Source organism: Bradysia coprophila (genome assembly GCF_014529535.1).
Source record: "Bradysia coprophila strain Holo2 chromosome X unlocalized genomic scaffold, BU_Bcop_v1 contig_173, whole genome shotgun sequence".
In the NCBI taxonomy this organism is placed as follows: domain Eukaryota; kingdom Metazoa; phylum Arthropoda; class Insecta; order Diptera; family Sciaridae; genus Bradysia; species Bradysia coprophila.
The window spans coordinates 3851162-3866257 of NW_023503302.1; the positions used below are offsets into that span (position 1 = coordinate 3851162).

The following is a 15096-nucleotide window of genomic DNA, read 5'->3' on the forward strand; positions in this document are numbered from 1 at the left end:
TTTATTTAGTTAAAATTCATTGTTTTCATTTATTAATCTCTACTACGATCCTATTTGAAAATAATTACAATGTAAAAAAAAAACATGAAACGATTTTGATATAAAAAAAAACTTGGTCTCGATATGATTTGCGCTCGTCCTTACCTATGTATCTATCTATCTATCTATCTTTCACACTCAATCTTTCTCGCTCGATCGCTCGTTCTCTCTTCAAATCACTTAAAAAATAATATTTTGCACACACGAATTAGGCGAGAAGTAGAAAATAAAAATAAAAACACAAAAAAGAAACTGAAGAGCTACAAAGGTCGAAAGACTGTTCTCTTCTATCTCATTCAAAACTAATCCTCATCGTCCTTCCACTTTTCCTTTGCATCGCGGCGTGCATCTGGTACCAATTGATTGCGAACACCGCCCAGTACATTTGTCGTTGCTTGTGTAGCCAAAACAATAGGTCTCACGACAGTCGGTGGAATTTGCCGTATAACCGCTCCAACCGCACCAGTATACCCTTTTTGGTCGTGTTCCAATGCCGCCACTTCAACGATCGTATGAGCAGTATCACCGAAGCCCTGTAACAGTCCGAAACAATTAGCGATTTGTCCGAAATTTTTTAAATTTTAAATGTTGCGTGGTTGTAACGAGAAACCGGTAACCGCATAATTTACCTCTTTCACAATAATCAACGCATTGCTAACTCCTTCACGTATGTCTTGTGGTGGATGCAATCGTTTTCGATTGCGCTTGGCCCTCAATCTACGAACGGATGGTCCCGGTGAAACCATGTCATAGGCAGTCTCAGCGGTTATCTAAATTTTGTACAAAGATTGGATTTGGGCTCAAAAAAAAAGTACTTTGTTGGGTCGCCAATGAATGGGTATTGTGTGAAACGTTTTCAACTAACCTGAAGCAATTGAATCAACCTGGTAGTAATTTCCAAAGCTGCTAAGGCCGTTCTGGCGGTAAAGCTCTTAGCACCCAATTGAATACCACGAATAATGCGTCCATCCTTTTTGTATTGTTCAAACGGCATCCAGAACAGATCGAGTATGCCTTGAACTGTGAGACAAAATTGGAATTAGTCAAGAACGAATCATCATCTCTTCCGCTTTGCGGTAAACACTTACTCAAATCTACAAATGTATTCATTGGGCCGATGCCTTTTAGCACCGACGCAAGTTGATTATTTTTGATATCGTCAAGCCATTCGTCTTGGAACAGTTTTATCAGTTTGGGGATGCCAAGTATTCCTTTCCTATAAACATATTTGACCGTATTAACAACCGTACTCTATGAGTCTCCTGAGTTCGATTTGCTTTACTTACTTGTAAACTATCGATTTCAAACGGATCTCAGAACATTGTAACTGTCCCAAGCCCATGATCAAACCAGTTAGCGGGCCGTGCGAAAGTTGAACTCGTTTCCCTTTGTAATCGAAGTTGATTGCAACTTCATGGAAACAAATCTTACGGAAGAATATTGGTGAATTGTCATCGACGTATGTCGCAGTTTCAGCTGTTTCCGGTTCGACTTCACCTTCGTCCATCAAAGACAACAGATTCTGCGAAACCATTTGGCGTATTTGATGTTCCTGCAATATCGGCATGGGAACATCGACCATCATAACAGGCTGTTCATGTGACGGTGAACTGTGTCTCCTTGCTGGTAGATTTTTGACGTCGTCAGTTCCGCTTGTGCTCCCAATGGCACTGAAGAAATCGACCAAGAATATTAGCGAATCTTGATCGATATGCAAATTCAGCGGCAGCACCGAAACCATTAAATCACATTCTTGCCGAGTCAACGAACGATCCGGCCGTAGGTTTGTGGCATTCACTACCAGCATTGGCTTGACATTTTTCTTTGATTGTGTACTGACCCGTTTGTGGTATAAAAATTTGTTATACTGTGAAATGGCCAGTCGGTCACGAATTTCCAAGTCGGTTACCAGCAGTACTTGTCGAGATGCCTGCTTGGTATTCGATGGATATCTTTCGTACGAAAATCTCACTTTATTGATGTAAAATTCCATTAAAACGTCATGTCGACGATTGACGCCGCCTCGTTCTTTCCAAGTCAACTTACGATGTGATCCACTGCTACTAGTACCACTGCAGAACGACACACTCGGCGAACCCTTCGAGTACGAAACTCCCATTTTGTACGCCTCGGACATCTTTTGTCGTGACTTTATCGTAGTCTGTGACTTCAGTGGTAATTGTGTTTGTTTGTCGGTCGGTGTCGGAAAGTCATGACCCCCAAACAGCTGCCACGTTACAGTCATTTCACAGACGGTGTATCGCACAACGGCCATTGGGAAATTTTCGGGCGCCTTCAGCAGATCCGTCTTTCCTGGCGGATTGAAATGACTGTCAACGATTTGAATCGAATCAGCCGTTGTTTCCACTTCTTCGTAGCGACATCGAGGTTTCTCTTCATGTGCGATGATACAAAATCCATCTTCTGTATCGGAGCTAACACGGCGCGGGGCAGTTTTTATCGGTTGCGGGCGACTGATATTACCCAATTCAGTGGCGACCTGCGGCAATGCCTCTGTGACCTCAGTTTCCATTGCAGTTTTGAGACCCAGCATCGAATTGTCAAAATCCAATTCTTTCATCTCTGAACTCACGCTAACCGAATCTTCACTTTGCGCATGACATGCACCTCGATTGGCCGAACCCTCCATATCGAATGATCGCTGTGATTCACTTAATGATACACTACGTCGCAACGTTGGAGTACTGGATTTACTATGTGAATCATTGTCGCGATCCGACTTTGGATATTGTACCGTTTCATCTGGGAAGTAGAAAATCGAATCCTGATCGTCATCGTCGGCGTCATCGGGAGTATCTGGAACTAACTGAATACTTTCTTGCATTGCTTCTTCCATAAGCGTTTTGATTCGTTCATGTTGCGTAGCCGATATTTCCTGTCGGGGCCGTGTTGTGGCTTTCGTTGACAACAATTCTTCATCGCTAGGCATTTCATTCTCATCACTTTGGTCAGTTGGTCCAACGAGATCACCCTCATTCGCCAAATAGGTAATGAACTGTCCCAGTATTTCAGCGGAGTCGGAGCACGTACGCAAGTAAACCCCATTGACAGTCGTCCGTAAATCGAGTTTTGGAAACGAGACAGTTGCTTTGTCGTTCAATCGCAACGAAATTTCAAACAATTCCAAATCCAGCACACAAACCAATTCCGATGCCGGCAGCACGGAGATGACAGTGTTGCCTTTATTTTTGTTTTCCGTCTGCGCATCTGGTCGCTTCTGCGGTGCAAGGCACATGGTACCATCTTCTGCAATGAAGCGCAACGTAAGACCCGAACTGGCGGTTGTTATGTTGCTGCTCAAAATAAATGTTCCGACGGTAATTATGGACCGATGACTAAAATGTAACGGTCGATAGTCAATTACAGTGTCCCACAGATGTAAATGCATTTCGGTAACAACTCCCATCGGTTGATAACCTAGTACCGGATCATCTGTCACGTCAAACATATCGATCAATTGCATCAACCACGTATGTTCTTGCAGAGCAGTGAAATGTCGTAGCGTTGTCTTCTGAATACCAGCTGCTACTTTGATTTTCTAATGAAATGGACAGAAAAGATTGTAATGGCGGGTATGGCTTAACTGCAACGATTTTGTCGAAGAAATAGCTTACCTTAATCCGCTGATCTGGGATACTTTTCAGTTGTAAGGCCAGACCAATCATTTCTCTGTTTGTAGCTCCTTTGGACGTACAGTTGGAAATTCCTTTCGGTGACGGATAGAGCGTACCGTACAAGTGCGATGGTAAGACACAATTTATTGATCGCAACGGTGGATTCGATGATGGCACTGGTATCAGACCAAAATGATAAATTTCAGCTGATTTGACTTGAAGGCACACATAACCAAGATTCTCATTTCCGTGATATCCATTCGTCTAAATTGATCAAACATCGTGGAATGAAAATCAATCGAAAAAAGAAAAAAAATCGCTTGCCACTTACAGAGAACACCACAGCCGAATTGCATTTTATCACAAATTCTCCCAATTGACCTGGTATCACATGACTCTGAGAATCTCTTACTGGCGAGTACATTGTCACAATTCCTTGGTTAATGGACAACTGAAACGAAACGGCATTCGTCTGATCGGCAGTCACTGGTTTCGATACGGATCGTTTCAGCCGTTTATTCTCGTAGACCGAATGATAGATGAGACTGTCCGAATCCACTTCCGATTCTGAATTGGTAGCAGAACTCGATTCGAAATCGATGCCACTCTTACACATTGAGAACGACGGCTCGTAGATCGAGTCCATCATTCCAGCATTGAGTAGCGGATTTACGACGGGTTGAATGGGCGTTGGTTTCGGATTTCTCGGTGCACTCGGTTCCCACAGCAGCAGATCCGAATTGATTCGATTGTATAGAACTTCGTACAGATGTTTCGATCTAAACGAAAAGAAATTGAAATTTTCGAAATTCACCCCGAACAACATCGATATTTCGACTCACTTTAATTGCAAACTGATCACCGGCAGGGAAACTTTGATTTGTATCTTTGACGATTTCATAGCATCTTCGCAGAAGGTGTCCATTTCGGTTTTATCGCCCGGTATCAGCAACGTTTCCGTTTCTTCCGACGCTTGTTTCGCATGGGGTGTGTCACTTTCACGGCACACCCGCTTTGAACTGAACGGAGTCTGTTCCTTCGGTTTCGCGATACCGATATTGTCACCATCGCTATCATCACTACTGCGGTACTGCGTTGATTCGGGTTGGGGACATACTGACGGCAATTCCACTGATATTCTGCGAAAGGGAGGTCATACATTAGGTGCTTTGAACGGATAAAAAGAGATAGATCGAATTGGCAAAATTGTGTTTCAACGAATCAGAATGTTAGAAACAGAAACAGGAAAGATTTTCTTGTAATAACAAAACTTTGCCACCGAAACCAACTAATCTATCGATACTGTTTCCCCAGAAGAAACCAAAGTCTAAGAAATTATACATTTTTTCGACTCAGATCGTCAATAAATACTCTGAGGAATTGACCCAGGGTAATTTCAAGCAATAAAAAAAAAATAAAGAAACACTCAATGTACATTCGCCAGATAACCCAATTTTTTTTCGAAAGATTCAGATGAAGAACAACAAGTTTTTATGAGAAATGTTGGGCAGTTTATCACCAACATTTTATTGAAAAGAATTTGTTTTCAATCTTCATATATCACCACAAATAAGCTATTCCACCTCATGAATACGATTAGACGGTGCATTACAATTTATCGAATGGCTATGATGTACCGTAGTTATTAGCTGTATTGCTCAATCAACAATTTGATATATATTCTGTTAGTGTACGAGTACGTAGGCATGTATGTATATTGAACGTGGATGCATGGATGCATTTCGTTGTCTTCATTGAATATTTCAACTGAACCCAGGGCTTATTATTCGGATTTTTTTTTAGAAATTCTTAGGAATTATAAGAGTTTTATTGAATTAAATTCTTCAAATTCTTAAATTAAATTTTTAAAAATTTTTTTTCGAGAATTTTTAGAATATTTAAGAATTAAAATTCAGCCCTGCAACCGTATCGAACGTCTACACCTGAGTTTTTTTCACCTTTCTTCGACAAATTATTTTTTGTCAATTACAGTCAGAGGTAGGGAAATTTCACAATGAATTTGCTACAGCTGTTTTTCAGATGATCCACACATACAATCGAAACTGTTGATACTTGTTGTAGTCATAGTGGTGGTAGCGGTAAACCCGTATAAAGTCGTATAAACAGTTTTAATCGCTTGTCAGTTGAATCAGTTGAAAAACAGCTGAGGCATATTCTTACTGAAATTTGACTGCCTCTAACTGTATCAGTTTTTGACTTTTAATTGTTCATAGAGAGACTGTGGCCGAAGAAACAGTATTTGTAATGTTCGATAAATAATTGTTAGTGTAGCACATATCTAGGGCTGGAGTTTGAATAACCACTCTGTAGGTCCACTACTTGTCGTTACGTTAGTACGGTATCGAAGGTTTGAGTGAAGACTAGAAATGCACCAGCGTCAAATATCTTGGCTCGATAATCAACAAGACTGGAAGTAGCGACGAAAACGTAAACCATAGAATCAGCGTGACTTGGCTTAAATGGCGAGACAGTTCAGGAAAATCTATACAACAGCAGTACGACATGAGCTGAAGTTAGTGAAACCAGTGGGACGAAACGGCGTCTCTAAGTCTTTTAGGGATAACGTGAACTGGACAATTTTCTTGTTCGATCCTAATCTTGACTTACCGATGACAATAGATTTGGACATTGTTTTTAGCCCCGTACGAAGTACAAAGGGGCTTATAGGATTACGATGCCGTGTGTAATTGATGGAATTCGAAGCAGACGGTAAGGGCAAAGTGTTTGCATTTGTTCATAGATGACGAATCCGCAATAAAAATTTTGTCTGTCCGTCTGTCCTTCTGTCCGTCTGTACGTCTGTCCGTCACGTCAATATCTTGAGTAAATCAAATCCGATTTCAAAATTTCCCTGAAAGATAGTCGAAATAGTGAGGCTAAGTTCGAAGATGGACATATTCGGGTCGGCCCTTCGTGAGTTAGGGCCACCTAAGTGATTTAAGGTCTTTTGGTGATATTTATGGCAAAACAAACGATGCAAATGATAGGTTTTGTCAATACCAATCCAGGAAAAAAAAGTTTTTTAAAATCGGATGAGTGGACCGTGAGTTAGGGCCTTAGAAGTGAAATGCTACTAGGGCCCTATGTGTATTTTACATAGAACTCGAGTAAATTTCATTCGTTTTTCGTATTTTTTGTTTGATTTGGAAGATAATCGAAGGCCGAATAGAATGTTGTTGAAAAAAAATTAAATTTGGGTCCTTGGCCTAAGGCCGCTACTAGGGCCCTATGTGTATTTTACATATAACTCGAGTAAATTTCATCCGTCTTTCGTAATTTTTGTTTCATTTGGAAGGTAATCAAAGGCCGAATAGAATGTTGTTGAAAAAAAATTAAATTTGGGTCCTCGGACTAAGGCCGGTACTAGGGCCCTATGTGTATTTTACATACAACTCGAGTAAATTTCATCCGTCTGTCGTAATTTTTGTTTAATTTAGAAGGTAATCGAAGGCCGAATAGAATGTAGTTGAAAAAAAAAATAAAATTTGGGTCCTCTGACTAGGGCCCTATGTGTATTTATACTCAATTTGAAAGGAACGTCGTACGGGGCTTCGTAATTGCGCTATGCGCAATTTCTAAGTTGTACACATTCCATAATAATTTTACTTTAACTACATTAACCGGCGCAATAGGCTTACGGTCAAAGTAGGGTGACAGACGCACTAGGGTCACGTACGCAATAGATATACGGGTTTGTACGGGGCTCAGTCGCAGCAAACACTCCGACTGTTCTGATGGCTCGTTTTCTTATCAATTTCATTTTCAGCCGCGCGCTGTGGGTGACCTCGACTGTTGCACTTAGTCCGTTGCGAATTTGTGACGTTAAAAACCACTACGCATATGTCAGAGTCACAGACCATGGTGTTTCTGTACATTGTGCGTTTATAATTCGATGGTTCAAAATGCTGTACTATGTAGGGAACGTTTGGTAGAGATCTAACAACAGCAGAGATGAAACTGAGCCGCATGTCCGTTAGCGTCACAAAATTAGATCCCAATAAAAGTCAGCATGTTAGAGGAACGTTGCACATAAAAGAAGCCATAGACAGAAAGTCTATTCTCAAGATGAAAGCAATGTCGCAAGAAAAACCCTTCTTTACCCCTCTTAACCCTACGATTTTCACTGAATTTTGTAACATTTCTAGACGTCGGAACTTGCGTCTCGTGTTTATTAATTAACTTCGGATTAACAAAATTAGTGATTAGAGGTGTGCGCCGATCTTAAAATAATCGGCGGCGGTGCGCCGACTGGTAAGGGATCGGCGGTGGCGCGCCGAGAGAAATTTATAGTCGGCGGCGGTGCGCCGATCGGCGCGCCGATAAATTTACAAAAAATCTAAATTTTCGAAAATAATGCAAAAACATTTGAAAAAGCGTGCGCAATCCTTTTTACGAACACTGAATTCTTACAATCTTGCGATCTGAAGTATCAACAACTTATACAAGGGGAATCAACCGAGACATATCTCACCTTTTATATTTTGAATGTACAATCACTGACCTTTTATTTTAAAAACATCTGATTTAATGAATCCACGAATGATTAGTGAGTTTGCGTAAATGACATATAAGCGAGAAGGCTGCAAAGTGCAACCAGTAAAAAACGATCTTTTCAAAAACAAGTATTTACAATAAATAAAAATCATCAACTCTGTTACGCCCCAAAGTCCCCAAAATGCAACTAGCGTTTCTCCGTTGAATTGCAATAGAAATCTTTTGTATTTGGTAATCCATGGAGCGTTGTTCGCCAGAAGCTTGTCTCATTAATGAACAAAATTTCTTAATTAATGTACTTGTTTCGGGACCCATGCAACCTAGTGATTCATGAGCAATAGGTGTAAATAAAAATTTTTCTTTTAAACGTATGTAATGATTATGCTTGAATCTTTCAGCATTATCTGCAATTGATCCAGATTTTTTGGATGATTGATTTATCTAATTTATCTAATGGTTACATCGCACAAAATCCCAACGTCCGGTCTTTTACCGTCATCTCTAGAAATTCCCGGAGGTTGTAACAGATTGAGCATGAGAAAAGATTTTATTAACTTCATCATGTCCTGGAATCCATCGTCCGCTTTTTTGCAAGATAAACCGTGTAAGCCATCCTTCATAACCTATAAGCTATAAGTCAACTTACAAGTTGGAAATTTTAAGTCACATCATCATACTAGATGTTCTGCAGGTTTGTTATTTCCAACTTATAATTTATATGTCATTTACGCAAACTCACTACTATTATCTTTCGATTTATGCAATAACCGTTCCCGTTGTCTTTGTCCATCTTCTATGTAGGAGTGAGTTCGTAGTAGAAGGTTTTCGCAAATAAGAGATTTAGATAAACTTAAATTTATAAGTAATAAGTGTATTAGCTGAGCAGCATAAAGAAACCTGACTTATAAATTAAGAGAGATAAACATTTGCTCAAACCTTGTACTCAAGCACACACTTTGGTATAGATATTTCAATTTAACTTTATATTACCGCCCATTAAAATGGTTGAAAGCAGTACACGTACAAAATTTCGGCGCGACAAAAATACAATCGGCGGCGGCGGCGGCGTGAGCTATTATTTTTCGGCGGCGGCGCGCCGAAAATTTAGCAAAAAATCGGCGGCGCGCCGGCGTAAAATCGGCGGTGCACACCTCTATTAGTGATCCAAATGAATCAAAAACGCCTTCGTTAATTAGACGTTACCTAACCGAACCAAACCAGTACCAAAAACCAGAGAAATGAACTTCATTCTTACCTTGGATATTCTATCGTTGGTGCTGCAAATTTGCTAACTGGTTTTTCAACCAAGGACGCTCTTGCCATATGTATCTTTTCACTGCTAGCATTTTCCTATGTAAGAAATCTTTTTTATTAAAATTTGAATTAATTCGGATGTGGGCTGGGTTAGCCTTGATAATATTCGATAGACGCGTGTATGATACAAGATGAAGTGGAAATTATTCAGAATTGTAAAAGAGCAACTGAAACAGTAGGACAAAATTGCCGTTAATCGGCAAATGTAAGTTCAATTCTGAACCTGGTATGAATGGAATAGATACGATATATCAACTTACGCAGTAAAATAAATTCAATTCATTCGTTTCCATGATATATGTCGCCGGCAACGTGAAACTAAATCTCATTTGAATGAAATTGAATAACAGGAAATCGGGTCGAACGTTTCGTTTCCACCACGGTAGGCGTCCGGGATCGTGTATTGGTCGAAGATCAGCGACGGGAAATCTGTGCAAAATAGAAAAATGGGGGGGGAACATCCGTCAGTTTGTGGATGGAAATGCTTTCAATCGCATTGGACAATCACCTTAATCGTACATCAAGTGTTTGACAATCAACTTTTACATTTAATTTACTAGTTTTGGTTCCGTTACTGCAACTACCGATGACAGTCGGCGCGGAAAATGGTGACGCATCAAACAGTGTATGTAGACGATCGATGATTGAAATGTCTATATCCGTTGTGCATGGAGCGAGTGAAAAACTGTTCGGAGAGAGGGAGAGAAAACCATTAGTGTGCAGGGTGCATTTTCAATTGAATTTATTCATTTTTACCTGATTTCCGTTTTCGGCGTTTCGAGACGCTTGCCACCAGACCCTCGAAGGGTATGTGTTATTTGTCTTATGTTAATCGTAACTTCTGGACTTTCTGGTAATCCTAGTGCCATCTAGCCGAACAAAAAACATGAAAATTATTTTGACAATTTTCTACAATGTTCCGGTTGGACCTAAAATACTCACATCTTCGCGATTGAATTCAACTAGTGGGACGGATTCGTCGGAAAGAACTTCTCTAAAATCGGCGCGTGGTATCGATACGGTCAGTCGAAGTAGATTTCCGCTAGCATTTCGTTGTTCTTCTCCGCCGATGATTATCGGAGTTAATAGAAGTCTAAAATTTGAACAAAAATGTATTTACCGGTTCTATCACCCGTGGTTGTTGGTGCAGTCACAAAATAACTTACCGTAAATGATTGCTACTACATGCAGTATCCATCAATTTGCCAGCATTCAGCAAATCATTTACGCCGTATGATGGACCCAGTGTGGCTATTGTGGCAAAATATTTGTCAGCAATTTCTCTCATCCGAAGTACACTTTGATCGCTTAGCGGACACCCTTCCAGCGACTCAACCAAAATATCCTCGTGCAACAGAACAATTAGACATGACGACACTCGAATGTTTAATTTCGAAATATCGGCGTTGGGATCGGCATCAATCATACCGCGTTTCCGAGCATGGGCGGTATTTTGTGTGCTCACGGTCATCGACGATGTCATCGAACTGGTCATTGACGTATTGGATGAGAATGTAGAATCGGCCAAACCGCTAGAGCTGCCCTGATGATGATGACTGTGTGGATTTTGATGATGCATCGGTAAGTGGTTCATCAAAACGTTCGACAAGTTACTGTCGGCCAATGGGTCGTTGGACCAGCCCTGTCTTAATCCAATTCCACTGGCCATCACATTCAGTTTGTGCAAATTTTGTTTTAAGTCAATCTCATCCGCCATATCACCATGCATTCGTTGAGTGTTTTCCGCCGAACTTGTTTGTGCATCGTTTAGGAAGACTTCACCGAATAATATCAGCATTTGAAGTTGTCTCGGTGATAAAAAGAAATTTAGAGCCCCCAGCGTCACTTCAAGTTGAACCATTGGTCCAGGAACATTTTCAGTTTGCTGAACCGAACGAAATTCATATTTAATTAAATCAGCTTCAATCGCTTCCGTCAAATCCATTCATACCTTCATCTGAATCCTCAATTCTTGGGTACCAGTCAATTGTCCAAGCATCAACTGTTCCGTTATCATAACATACGACGATTGACTATCATCGTCACAATCTGCACTTTCTTCCGATTGGTTTTCTGGGTTTTCTGATTCGTTGCCAGTTCCGTCATTCGAATAGTTTGGCTTAACTTCTGGCAATTCTGATATTGTGCTATAGAACTGTTCGCTGGCCTGTTCGCTCATACCAGGGGGTTTTCGTTTCTCTTTTCGCTGGAAAAGTAATTTTTGTTGAAAAATTGAGGAATGCCAAAAATTTCGTGGAACTCATTCGATGAGAAAACTATGTGCATTAAGGACAGTCCCTCCCTTTCGACAGATATGTTTTTAGCCCTTACCCATTCAAAAGATTTTTGTTTGAACCAAGGTCATCAGGACTATTTTTATTTTTGGATACATTGATTGTCTGCCAGCCTATTGCTTCGAGTTCATCAGTAATGGCCTGCCGCGTTGTTAAATAGACTCATTCTTTACTACTGATTAACAATCGATCGACGGATATTTGTGGAATGGTGAAAAGAATGCCGCGATAAAGTGAATCGATGTTAGAGGATCTTTGGGTGGAAATGAAACGAAATTTAATTTTGCTATGAAAAAGCACTGTAGGTCCATATGTCTGACCGTGGTATCGAACCGATGGGCACTGGATTTTCAGACATTGCTGTTTCTATTTCCACATTTTCGTTTCAGTAGAATTACAAGTAAATTTTAAATAATCATTCGCCTTGATGTAAACGCGCTCTAATAGATCGAGGTTGAACCTCGACTAAAACAGATGTTTTTTGTCTAGTGTTAACTTAACAAAGTGGATAACTGTTTTGCTTTTTAAAAATTTCCTATGGCTGACGTTCTGTTGGAAAAAATGTTGTCGACAACTCACCTTCGTATTTGAATTTTCTATTCGAAACTCCTCCGTATAGAAAGTTATTCCTTCCATCTTAACGTGACTTGTTGAATATGTGGAAATTGTAAATACGTTCTTGTCATCATTATCTTTCCCAGCAGCAGGTACTTCTGGTTGATCGCTGCCAGCTTCATTTTTATATTCTAAACTAAAAACGAAGAAAGAGACAAACAAAATTAATTCAAATTGTCAGTTGTACCACGGTCGAGCTCATTTTCTTACGTTTTAATTTTTATTGTGAGAACAACTCCCTTATGGCTACCTGGTGTGACGTATTCCAGTCTTATTTCGGTGTCTGTCAGTCTAGCTTTAATTCTATTTAAAACTGTAACATAAAACAAATATAAATTTGACCGTGACCCAATGAACCAAAATACACAAAGGCAACGCAACAACCCACCATTATCTATAGTTTGTGCGACCCGTTCCAATCCCTCCATAGCATTCGGTTCCTGGATATTGCTTCCGAATTCCACATCTTCATCGATATAGTCCTGTGCCAATTGCATGGAACTGCTCATCGACGACCACATCGATTCCAGCACCGATGTACCATCTTTCGAACGGGCAATCGGTCGCAGAGTGATGCACAAATTTGATACATCGAATTGACTATCTTGCTGCATCATTGCATTCCACGGCACGTTCACCGATATCTTGCCAATATGGCCACCAACTACTTCGATGTTCCATCCTTGGCTTTCGCATAATTCGTTCAGCGACTGAAAATGAAGGAAAACGAATTGAAAAAAAAATATCGAAAAATTGAATTTTTTTTATTGAATTTGATTTGATTGACTTATTGAGAGTAATTGTGATAAAGAGCCCGACCGACATTGTATAGGAAGTGTAATTTTGTTATGGACGAGATTTTCGATCCAAATCCAAAACAGTTTAATTAATTGCAGTACGAACACAATATGGATGCTACTGTAGATGATTTTAGGTATTTTTGGTACAGATGCAACGTGAGGAAGGTAATTGGCCGTAGGAAATAATTATTCGATAAGCTGTAATGAATGGCTGTGCGACAATTCAGTAAAAAAATAACTCATAAAGCAGATAACCTACTTCACATTGTTGTACATATACACCCATTTGTGCAAATATACAGTAAAGGTCAACTGTGTACATATACTTGAAAATTGATTACCACAGACCAATTTAAACGATTCATTACACAAAAAAAGAAGGAAAATAATTCAACACATTCTACGTGCATCGAAAAGTTTGGTTTATCCTTGAATTAATAACAAAAATGCATGTCTAAGAATAGACTAGATCCGGAGGTTCTGTTCCCTGTTAAAGGTTCCACCGAGAGCGTAAATATTAAGAATCAGTTCAGGCATTAATTGGAAGTAATCGGAAATGCTTGCAGGTTGGAATCGAACAGCGAACAGCGAATAGATCGCCTTGGCTCTGGATATTTTTTGACTGTTTCTTTTCACACAAATCTCCTGTTGTAGCTTCTAACCTCGACTTGCCTTTTTTGTAGTACTTGTTAGAAGGTATAAACAGAGTGAGGGCGATCGATATAATCACACGCTCCCAGAATTAGCTTTCACCCGTGTTACGGAACGTTGCACGACGAAATCTATTTTGAGCAAAATATCTTTCATTTCAATTTGGCAAAAGATGAAAATGGCTATTTGTGTATTAAATGACTTCTGACTCGACTCGGATTAATACGTCACATAAAAGCACCATGTTTGTCATCGACCCCATGCACTATTATATTCTGAATCGAAGAGTTACGTCTACGTTTTAAGTTAACATCTATGATAAGAACTATAAGGTATTCCCAGGAGTCCGAAGCCTTTAAAAAAACTGTTTCACCCAAAAATCGAGAAAATCGGAAAATAACAAAAAAATCAGAAGAAAAAGATATTTGTAACCCCATTGGGTACCATTCAATAGGTACAAACCGTACACGTTATAATCCTATTGCCGAAAAGATAAAATCTTAAGGAACTCAACAGACCCTCGCATTGCAGAGATTTTGTCAATGGCCACGTAAAAAACGAATACTTGCATATGTACCGGTATGTATTTCCATATCGGCTTCAAACCTATTTCCCTACCCCACAAATCCAAAAAATATCTAATTTTGCGAAATTAAGTGCAATAATGCAATAATCGTAAACAGACACACTCACACACCACAGAAAACCGAACCGTAAATCCAGCCAGCAATCATAGTAACTATCCAAGCACATATCAGATGGATGTGGCAAGAATATATATTTTCGCAGATGTGAAGAAATCGTTCAGTTTAATTTGCAAACATAATAGTTTGTCTTGTTGGTTGCAATTAATGTAGATAAATTGGACGGAATAAATTCATAGTTCAATGGCCTATACGATGTAAACAACGTAGAAATTAGTAGGAAAAGAAACCATTTCGCGCTACGCACACCCGTACGAATCTCTTCTAACAGTATATTCTCCCAGCATATGTAGCTCCGATTCTATCACTACATATCTCCTAATTATACAGTAATTCTAAACTATGCATACGCATTGCGCAACCAATTAGACGGTCAGATCAATCCGAATCTGAAAATATGCCCAAAATACGTAAAACTCACGCTTACCATAAGATGACGTAACAACAACCAAATCTCTGTTTTTTTTTCTCAATTTCATAACAATTCATTCACCTGAATGTCACTTGCCTAGGACACAGTTTTGATATA

At 39.7% G+C, this 15096-nt stretch overlaps 1 protein-coding gene across 1 annotated transcript in view; it reads right to left on the minus strand.

Moving 5' to 3' along the window:
* The window catches only part of LOC119068223 (autophagy-related protein 2 homolog B), a 25376-nt gene continuing 10280 nt past the window's right edge, over positions 1 to 15096 (minus strand). Inside the window, exons 2-19 of the mRNA XM_037171721.1 lie at positions 12801 to 13122; positions 12623 to 12725; positions 12377 to 12548; positions 11455 to 11709; positions 10670 to 11388; positions 10446 to 10596; positions 10260 to 10372; positions 10012 to 10188; positions 9764 to 9932; positions 9445 to 9539; positions 4517 to 4813; positions 4006 to 4453; positions 3675 to 3938; positions 1326 to 3598; positions 1128 to 1255; positions 905 to 1059; positions 669 to 809; positions 1 to 572 (exon numbers count right to left, since the gene is read on the minus strand). Coding sequence (XP_037027616.1) covers positions 342 to 572; positions 669 to 809; positions 905 to 1059; positions 1128 to 1255; positions 1326 to 3598; positions 3675 to 3938; positions 4006 to 4453; positions 4517 to 4813; positions 9445 to 9539; positions 9764 to 9932; positions 10012 to 10188; positions 10260 to 10372; positions 10446 to 10596; positions 10670 to 11388; positions 11455 to 11709; positions 12377 to 12548; positions 12623 to 12725; positions 12801 to 13122 — 6213 coding nt within the window. The 3' untranslated portion in view covers positions 1 to 341. The remainder of the gene's footprint in view (positions 573 to 668; positions 810 to 904; positions 1060 to 1127; positions 1256 to 1325; positions 3599 to 3674; positions 3939 to 4005; positions 4454 to 4516; positions 4814 to 9444; positions 9540 to 9763; positions 9933 to 10011; positions 10189 to 10259; positions 10373 to 10445; positions 10597 to 10669; positions 11389 to 11454; positions 11710 to 12376; positions 12549 to 12622; positions 12726 to 12800; positions 13123 to 15096) is intronic.